The 10,777-nt window shown below is 30.8% G+C and overlaps 1 protein-coding gene across 1 annotated transcript in view; it reads left to right on the plus strand.

The window, feature by feature from the left end:
• Positions 1-9,305: 9,305 nt before the first annotated feature.
• The window catches only part of LOC111615092 (nucleosome assembly protein 1-like 1), a gene marked incomplete at its 5' end in the record, with an annotated part of 12,437 nt that continues 10,965 nt past the window's right edge, over positions 9,306-10,777 (plus strand). Inside the window, one exon of the mRNA XM_023356482.1 lies at positions 9,306-9,465. Within this exon, the coding sequence (XP_023212250.1) occupies positions 9,306-9,465 (160 nt within the window). The remainder of the gene's footprint in view (positions 9,466-10,777) is intronic.

Genomic DNA, 10,777 nt, shown 5'->3' on the forward strand with positions numbered 1-10,777 from the left:
TGTGTGTGTGTGTGTGTGTGTGTGTGTGTGTGTGTGTGTGTGTGTGTGAATTTTCTTGAAAATTTTTTTGGTTGTTTCATTAATTTAGTTCTTTTGTTATTAGCATAGTGTGCCAGTCTAATATTGTTTATTTATGTTTCTATTCTTTGCTATTCAGGCTTCTGAAGGGTTTTTGATTTGTTTGTTGCTGACTGTGAATGCAGTTTTAGTCCATGGTAGGTCACTAGTGTGACCACACCAGCATAGACTAGTGTGTGGATGTCTCAGAGCATAGAAATAGAATGAGTAATCTGGTAAAAGTGTGTGTTCACATAATGTAGTGTTTTCCATACCAGTTTAGAAGTGTTGATTTTGGGAAGGCATGGCCATTGTGCAGGTTCAGTATGGGGTAAATTTAGTGAGCTCTTCTTGGAAAAGAAGAGTGTTTGAATTAAACCTGAATCTATTTCAGGCAGTGACGAAGTATTGATATTGTCAGCATCAGTGTAAATAGTGGCGGGAACAGTATTGTCAATGCCACATACCATGATGATCCTGATGGATAATATGATTGTTGTTAATGTTGGGAGTATTTATTTGATGGTGTAATTGTTCTACAATTTGTTCTTTGATATGTTTTAGTGTTGTTTGTGGTATAAGGCTGTAGGAAGTAGAGTTCACTGTGTACAACGTTATTACTAGCGCTCTCTTTCTTTCTAGTACTTTGAACGAATATATTTTCATTGTCTTCAGGAGAAATAAAACTTTTAAATCAAAACAAATGTTCGTAACGGAAAAGGAACACACATAATTTTGAATAAAAAGCTTTTTGGAACTAACTCATTATGAACTGACCACAAATTTCGAATACGTACAATGTTATGCATGCCAGTCCACGTCAATGGTGTGACAATGTAAAATTGATGTTTAACTATTTATATATGGCGACCCATACGGTGGGCAGTTCCAGAGTGGGTGCACTGCACGTTTCTGAGATTGTTCCGAATAGACTCCCATATAAAGAGGAGTTTTTGGTTGCTGCAGGCTCTGAGTATTGCAGTTTGGGCCCATAATGGGTTGTAATTCAGATTGTGCACCTTTCTCACAAGCTCTGAGGTGCACTTTCCTTTCACCACAGAGGTTGCAAGAAAGGTGCATGATCTGAATTACAACCCATTATGGGCCCAAACTGCAATACTCATAGCCTGCAGCAACCGAAAGCTCCTCTTTATATGGGCGAGTCTATTCAGAACAATCTCAGAAACGTGCAATGCACCCACTCTGGAACTGCCAAATATATGGGTCGCCCTATATAAACAGTTAGAAAGTGATTTACATTATCTGTCACACTGTTGATATGAACTGGCACACATATCATCATACATATTCGAAATTTGTGGCCAGTTCATAACGAGTTTGTTCCAAAAATCTTTTTATTCAAAATTATGCGTGTTCCTTTTCTGTTACGATTCTGTTTCCATACGCTCCTTTTATGTTTGATTTAAAAATTTCATTTCTCCTGAAGACAATGTTTCACTGAAAATATATTCATTGAAAGCACTAGAAAAAAGAAAAACTAGTAATAATGCCATACACAGTAAACTCTATTTCCTACTAACAATACTTTGCATTAGTATCATACTGAATTGTATAAGGTTGTTATATATAATTGTTCTTCTGATCAACAACCCTTTGTACAGTGATGAGGTGAGGATAATGTTGTGGAAACAAGTGATGTAACTGTTGTCTGTACGTTGTCCTGTCTGTTTTGACTTTTGTAATGAAGTAAGTACAGATGATAAACTCATTCATTTCCAATGTCTATTTCATCCATTGGCGTGGTTTACCTGCCTTAGTGGTCTGTGACTAGATTGTCCCAGAAACATCAAAGTAGGCTGGTTTCCCAAAACTGGTGTGGGCATTGCAGTAGTCATACTTGGACCAGGCACTGGTGGCCAAGGAAGAGTGACACATTTTTCGAATGTGAGTCTCTATCTAAGTCACTAGCACAGACCTTGTTCATCCAGGTGATGTCAAAGTAGGTCTTACACTTGGATTGTGTTATCACCATGGTTAAATCTTCACAGATATGGGTTCAGTTACTTTTGACTTCATTTCTCTCCACAGACCTCACTGGCATGGGTGACCCTACCAAGAGAGGATGCTGCAGGCAGCATAGTTCTGTGGTTCGTCAGAATTACTGAGCTCTCAACACAACAACGTAGTGACTGGTGAGAGTTATTATTTAACTTGCATAATGTTATTAAGAAGTTTCCTATATCTACATGAAAATATTTCAAGGAGATCAAATAAGAAAAAAAAAGGGGCATTGCTTGACAGCTGATGATGATTAAATAAAAACATTAGATTGAAAAGTAATCTGGATTATAAGAGCAAAGTTTTCTTTAATTTTTAAGTTTTAGATTATTTATAAAGATTACAATGAAGATTAAAACAAAATGACCAACTTACCCTTTACATTTGTATATTTCTGGTCCTTCAAATGAAAATGGATCTGTTTCATCAGGAATACATTTCATTTCATATTCTTTTGTGAGTACTGAATTAGTGAAATATTCATTTGGTTCAAAGAAAAATTCAAGAGTAAAACCCTAAAAAAATTTAATCAATTTCTTTAAAAATTAAATAATACAGCATATTTTCTTAACTAAAAATTATTTTTCTTCTTTCTAGTTTACAGATTTTTAGTATTTTTTACTTTAATTCACATTATAAATAGATATTTCTCAGCCTTATAAAATTATCAGTCAAATTTCCAAAACTAAAATCAATCTAACATTAAAATATTATAAAGTGATTTTTAGTTTTGTTTAATTTGGTTGTAAGTTGCAAATGCAAATTCACAATAACTAAACTCTTAATTATTAAAATTTGTAAGCAATTATTATAAGATGTTCTTGTCAACTCTTTTCTTTCTGAAACAACCATAAAAACTAAAAAAGCAAGCCACGGAGTGAATGTTTCTATAATATTTATAAGCAAAAAGTACACAGTATAAGATCATCATTTAGCCAAAATTTACATAACAAAGTTAATAAAATATTTTTCTTTATAGATGTCTACTTAGGAATATGTACTTCAATTCTGAACTGTAAAATTTAATTTTATGGATAAAAGATTCCTAGTTCTACTAACTGCTCAAACCACTACTAGTTTTTCAAAAAAGTTGTAGAATTATCTTTTTACTTATCATTTTTTATCTTAAAGACAACATTTAAAATACCCAAAACTTTTTTCTCGCTTTGATAAAAAATATTACTTATACAAATCATTAAAAACTAAAACCTTTAATTAGTAAATAAAGATAAAGTTTATTATTAACACACAGGTTCAAGTTTTCCATTATTTTTTCAGGAAGACAATTACTGACAACAAGCAGTACAATTTCCTGACTTTTGTTGCAAGAAAGCCAGATGGCTGAGCAAATTAGTGTGTCAGATTATTGCTTTGGGGACCGGGGAACGAATCCAGGCAGGTTGAAAACTCCAGGAATTTTTTTGGAGGCCTATCCTGGATATGCCAAGCCCCATTCCATCATCACTCTGTCAAACTCACAACGGGCTTGATAAAAAGACCTTAGTGCTACAGAATGACGAGTTAAAAAAATAAAAAAATATTTGTTAAATATATGAAAAAATGGATCTTTGAAAACCTCAATTATAAATCACACACACACTTGGTGTAAAGTTTTTATTATCTAGCATTAACACACTGTAGGTTTAATGCATCTTTTGGTAGTGATTATTAACGTCTCCTAAATATCTCATCTCTTAAAAAAGAGCTGCTACTTAGTACTACTTTTCCTCTTTAGATGTCACTTAATCTAATTCTTTTTTACAATCTTGTAAATTCACTTTCATTTCAATTTCTCTCTCTCTTCTCCATAACTTCTTTTCTGTTCCAGCTTCTTCATATCCATCTCCAGTTTTCTGTTGTTCTCTGTGACCATCAGATGCTGTTTAGTTTAAACATTGTTCATGTATTGTTGCCTTGCATTTCATACATATTTTCTTATCAATATTCACATTCTCAAATGTCCATAAATAATGTGATTCCATCAAGCACTTTTCTCTTATTAACTCTTGTAAATTATCAACCAGTAAACTCTTATTTATTGAGAATCTACTTTCACCTTGTGCATTTTCATGTGATAAATTTAGCATAATTTTATGATATACTACAAATCCTCAAAGCCTCTTGAAATGAATTTTTGGTTTCTGTAGAGAGCACTAAATTGCTCTTGTACATTATTAGCAATCCACTCTGATCCTATTGCCATCATGCAGACATTCTAGCATGACTGAAAAAAAATTAATGCCATGCATGATTTGGTTGAGTGAATATTGTCTGAATTCAAGCTACCGAAACCTTAAACAAGTTTGTTTTATAAGACATCTAAAATCTTAACTGTAGTTTTTAAAATCTTTTGGCACTATGCAAAATTTTAGTTTGTCTTTGACAGATGTCACTGCTTTCCTTAGTAGTTTCTTGACACTAAACCTAACATCAATGTTTCAAAGTGATAAATTCTCTTTTGCATCTACATCTATTTTTTTTTACAAAGGTTTATTCTACTTAACTTGCTGGACTTGTCAGTTAATCTTGTCAGTAAGATTTTGAGATGATTTACCAGAGCTTCAAATAAAAATGGATCCTTTGGATTTGGGATTTGAGAAAATCTTAGAAATGATTCACACTTAAGTGAAACTGATCTAAAAACTGATAGCTTGCATCTCAACAACAGGATCACCAACTATTGTTTTTTTTTTTTAAATATTGTTACTTTACTTTCTTTCAACTCTGTTAGGTATGTTATGACAATCATTTTCTATTGCCCTGTCAAGACAACATATTGTCCAACTCTGTTTTGGAAACCAGATAGCTGAAAAAAATCAACCCTTTTCTTTGGAGAGTTTAAGTAATGATATAAATTTCACAATATATTGAAAACAGCTCAGCCAACTGGTTTAAAGCCACTCTTCACAGGTCCATGAATTGTGTGCAATCCACAAGTTCCATACTGAACTAACTGCTTATTAAAGGAGCAAAACCCCATTTGGACCTCAAACTTCAAAAAGCTAATGTTTACATAAGTTTCTCAAAACTTTTTACACATTTTCTAGCAGTTTCTTGAGAGAACAAATGTTTTCGGTCATGTTTAATGGCCGCCTTCAGGTTCAACAACATTGTTAGTTAACAAAAATTCAAATGATGTTATTGTTTACAAAATGTTACCTATTTCCTATGATGTCATTGTTTTAAACAGGAGATTTTTTAATCTCCTGTTTAAAAATTGACAGACAAAATTGAAAAAATTAACAAAATAGATGTGTGAATAGATTACAAAATAAATGACTATTTATTAATCTCCTGTTTAAAACAATGACATCATATTATTGCTTACAAAAAGTTTGCTTTCGAATTTTTGTTAACAGACAACCTGAAGGCGGCCATTAAACATGGCCGAAAACGTTTGTTTTCTCAAGAAACTGCTAGAAAATGTGTAGAAAGCTTTTTGAAACTTACTTAAAGAAGTTCTAGCTTTCTATGCATGGAATTGCTAATGTTTACATTAGGTCCATCCATAGATACATTACTTTCACTAAAATTATATCCGAAACACCAAGAACTTGTCAAGCATGTCATTTGCAGTTACAGAATCTAAGACACTTATCAAATAAGGAGTGCTGACATGATCATCCCAAAACCAAACATACAGATCCACTTGATCCCTTTGAGCCGGTTTTTTAATGATCCATCAAAACACATTTTACAGTTATTAGACTTTCTTCAAAATAGAGTGCACTCAAAATTTTTTTTACATTTACAGCTTTTGTCAGTCCTATTGTCAACTGTTTGGCACTAGCACTATTAGGAAACATCTGAAAAATAGCAGTCATGTCTGAACAGAAAGTTTAAGAAAATCTTTTATCTATAATTGTTATTGCCCAATAAGTTTCAGCTTTTGTCACATAATCTTTAATGATAACGTTTGACACACACTGTTTTCCAATGTCATTACAGGCTGTGAATGAATATTTTCAGGTGGTTTGTTCTTGAGATATACTTTTGCTTGGTTCAGACAAGTTTTGCATTACTTTCACCAACTTAATCTCTGGCCTCGATTAACCTTTTTGTGTGTCTGGTCATAGTATATGTATTCTAAGAGCTTTTATTCCCATATTGCTAAAAGAAAATGGATTCTTACAAACATTTGTCATTTATTCAAATTTTATAACCAGCCTGAGAATTCAGAATTTCTTTCAGCCAGTTTAAATTAAACTTTGTTTTACACAATCTTATTTTGTCCACTAATACATATCTGAGTTGCAGTATCCTTAAAGCCAGTTTAATAAGTCCTGTTAATAGATACGTACTAGTGGACGAAATAAGATTACAATAAATTAAGGACATTGAGGTATATTAATTTAAAATTTGTTTTAAACATTTTTCAGTATTTAAAGTAAAAAAACTCATATGAAAATAATGTCAACTACAGTATTTATAGTATGGCAAATACCATCCATTGATAATCTTAATATAGTAGTACCTTGGTATTCAAACTTAATTCATTCTGGAAAGCTGTTGAGTTTGGATCTGTTTGCTAATAAAGTTTGTCCAAAAAATAATAGAAATTAGATTAATTCATTCCAAACCACAAAAATGCATTTAATGCAGCACAATCAAAAATAAATAAAAAACCCTCTAATTAGAACTCTCTGTAATTCAGACAAGAGAAAATAGTTCATTGTTCTCTCTAGAGCCTCTTTAATTAATTAATGGGGTGCTTTTCCAGTTGACTTAAGTGAGCTGACAGAACAACAAAAGAGAAAAAATATTTTCTCTCTAACAGTTATAAATAAAATTTTATGAACTATATGGAAGAACATAGCCAACAAAAATTCTATTCAAAAACTTTTTAAAACAAACTAACAAATATTTTTAAATGATAAATATAAAACTAAAATGTAAGATAAATAAAGCTATATAGTTAGCAAAAATAAAATAGTAAATAAAAACATCGTTGATTAACAAGTATACACAGATAAAAAAATTCATCATTGACTACATCTTTGGTATCTTGTCTCTACCAGATCACAGTCCATTTTATAGAAGGTTGGAGACCACCATGTTACAATACAGACTTGCCAACATGCTGTAGATATTAGAGAGGTTGAGGCGCACGTTTTAAAAGTGTAAACGTGTACATGTGACGTTCGTCGCCGCTTTCCCGTAAGCCTAAAAGTTTGACGATGGTGTTTGGAATGTCGAGCATGATTCCATCGACTATCCAAACACCATTGTCAAACTTTTAGGCTTACGGGAAAGCGGCGCTGAACGTCACACGTACACGTTTACACGTTTAAAACGTGCGCCTCAACCTCTCTATTTGTTTAGAGATCACACAGTACAAAATATGGCAAAACTGCAATGATAGAAGACACTAAACTGGAAGTGAAATGTATCTAGACCACCACTTACAAAGCAAATCTAAAACTTCATTTTCCCCCTACTATAAAGCTAAATTACAACCATATCAGTGATATTTAAAAAATATTTTTAAATAGTCAATGATAAACCAATCTTTTTTAAATATGTTTGTGTACTTGTGATCTTTTAATTCATGATTTGAAAATCATTCATCTTAAAAACAGTTAACTTTTTTACTGTTGTAAATTGTCAACAGTTAACTTTTTTACAGTTAAGTATTACATATATACATATATTACATATGTACTGTACAGTACATATTACATATACATTACTATTTTTAAGGAAAATAATTTGTATATCTTCATTTAACATATCACACTATAAAGTGAAAAAATTCTAGAATTTATATAAACAAGAATACAAGTGACACAACATAACGATTAATTGCTACTCAATACTCAAATTTAAATGTATTGTACAGTACCTTATAAAAATATTTCACGAATTACGAAATAGTAATAGATATTAATTACAGTAAAACCTCAATTTAATGGACAAAATTTCTGGTCTGTATGCCTTATGTGAAAATTAACACCCCATTAATCTTAAAATGCTTTTTATACGTAATTAAATTAACAGATTATTTTTCAAATCAAAGAATTTCCAAAAAATGTTTGTTTATATTTATATCTTATCTCAAGAACATTCATCATACAAGAAAATTTGTTTGGTGAGTGTTTTTGATATTAACTCCATTCTCAGTTGTTACTACAAGTTCAGATCTTATATCTGTTTGTTACAGACTCAACTACCACAAGTACATAAGCAATAATACATATAGAAAACCTTTGTTAAATTAAACCTCTCATACACACACAATTTTAATTACACAGACATAGCTATGTAAGTAAAAACAGAAAAAAAACAACAAATTAGTTACTTTAACATATGCATTTGGAAAACCTCCTTTATTACATAACAGACTTTTGGCTTTAACACACTCCCCTCACCCAAATTAGTCCATAAAAATCAAAGTTTTATTGCTTGTACTCTGAATAATTTAATGTTTTGAAATTATACAGTGCATAGATAAAGAAATTCTTACCATAGGATTAGACTCTGAAAATTTCACTTTCACATCTGTTAAATGTTTTAGTATTGGTTCATCATGCACCTGAAAGAGATTAATATTTGAGACCTACAATTTCTACAAACTTTTAAATAAAACATTACCAACAATCCTTAGAGAAATTTTATTTTATTCATTAATAGAAATTTTCAAATTTTAATTCACAGAAATGCAAAACTGTATTCAGTGCCTGTGAAAATTTTCAAGTAAATATTTTTTAAATAAAACTAGAGAAAAATCACTCTGTATATACTTAATACCTTTAAGGCTTAACACAAACTAGTCAATATACAGTACACTGGTTGGATGCAATATCAAACTAAGTTAATATGATTGTATGATGGGTTTAACCATAAGACTGCAAAATTGTCAAATTGACATCACTCTAGGTCAGGTATGTCCAGCCCACTTAATATTTTTATGTGGCCCACTGCACCCTAAAATTTTTACCAAAATCAATAAAAATATACCTAAGTATGTCGTAAAGCTTATTTCACTGGACACATTTTGTTGTCATAGTGACGTAATTGGTGTTAGAAAACTTATGCATGTGGGGTAATACATACTGTTGTGAACAATTCTTTTTGTGCATGAAAAACATCAAAAATACTGAAATAAATAGGTCTTTAAATTAATATTATATTAATTTAAAGGCCTATTATATTAAATATTAAATTTATTTATATTAATNGTAAGTTATTATAACTTTATATTAACCTTTTAACATTTCTTAATTTTTTAAATCAATTATTATAGTTGTACTATTGATTGGAAGAAAGGGAAAAATGTTACTGTGAAAACTATTAAAAAGAAGCAGAAGCATAAATCTAGAGGATCTGTCAGAACTGTTACGAAGACAGTTCAAAATGATTCGTTTTTCAACTTTTTCAATCCACCTACAGGTTAGTTACATTTATATATAGTGTAGATTTATTGAAATACATGATTTTATTGCATTGTATGATGATCATAATAAAAACAGACTTAAAACACTATTTAAAAATTCATATAAATGAAATTTGAATATGCTTTCTTTTGTAATTTGAAAATATACTAAATATTGTTTATGGATTGTTATGAAATTTCAATAAAATTCAATAAAGTATCATGTGATTATCACCTGGAGAGACTTATCACCTGGAAAAAGAAAAAGATCCAATTTTACAAAATGAAGGTAAATCTTAATTGGAAATTGTCAAAATCGTTAACTGTTCACAGTATGCAGTATCAGATATCTTAAATGAATTTGAAAAAGAAAATCATAAATAATTATCAACAATTGTGAAAGAAAATACTGATCAATTTTCAGAGATGACTTTAAACTAGACATAACATTATTTTAAAATCAGATATTTTATCATCAACCTGTATTGATGTAAATGTATCCCACAGTATAGCAGTTTGTAGACTTCATGAAATGAACTTGTTTCAAAATGAAACTCCTCTCCAGGAAACAAAGGCTGAAATGAGTTCAGTAGTGTAAACGCTATATTGATTGGACTGCTAAAGATTGGAATATGATTATTTTTAGTGATGAATCGAGGTTTTGCATGTTATATGGTGATCAAGGTGTACTGTACATATGTGGACAACCAAAGAAGCATTTCATTCATCTGCACTAAAGCAATGTTTCAAATATTCAGAGAATGTAATGATATGGAGTGCATATCTGCAAGAAGTATAGACCATATTACAACTAATAAAAGTACAGTAAGACCTTGCTTAATGTGAGGGATGCGTTCCTAGACAACAAAGTGCTAAGCAAAACAGTGTGAAAGACATCATTTTAACATAGAGTAAATAGGGATAGGGGAATATGTGACCAAAAATAAGCAAATTTTAAGTTATTTTTTTATATTAACTTGTATAATAATACAGTAAAACATCGATTATCTGACCCACCCCAATTAACCGTTACTTTGGTTAACCGACTGTTCTAGTCGGCAAATTTCAAATGTCTGCTAGTGATATGGCGCTACAATATTTGGTTATGTTTTGGCTACTTTAATATTATTTTTGTTAAATTTTTGCATGTTTTAGCTGGCAACACTGGCTCGATCATTGAAGGGAGGCCAGTATTTAAACGAGACTTAATTTTCTAATTATTAGTGGTTGTTTGTTTCGTGAACAATAAAATAATTTAAAAATAATTTTTAATGATACAATAGCGACGATTATTATTTTTAAAAAAATTTGTTAGGCTAGAGGAGCTTT

The sequence above is a fragment of the Centruroides sculpturatus genome, unplaced genomic scaffold (assembly GCF_000671375.1).
Source record: "Centruroides sculpturatus isolate CEXI.00-Female unplaced genomic scaffold, Cexi_2.0 scaffold2215, whole genome shotgun sequence".
Classification (NCBI taxonomy): Eukaryota; Metazoa; Arthropoda; class Arachnida; order Scorpiones; family Buthidae; genus Centruroides; species Centruroides sculpturatus.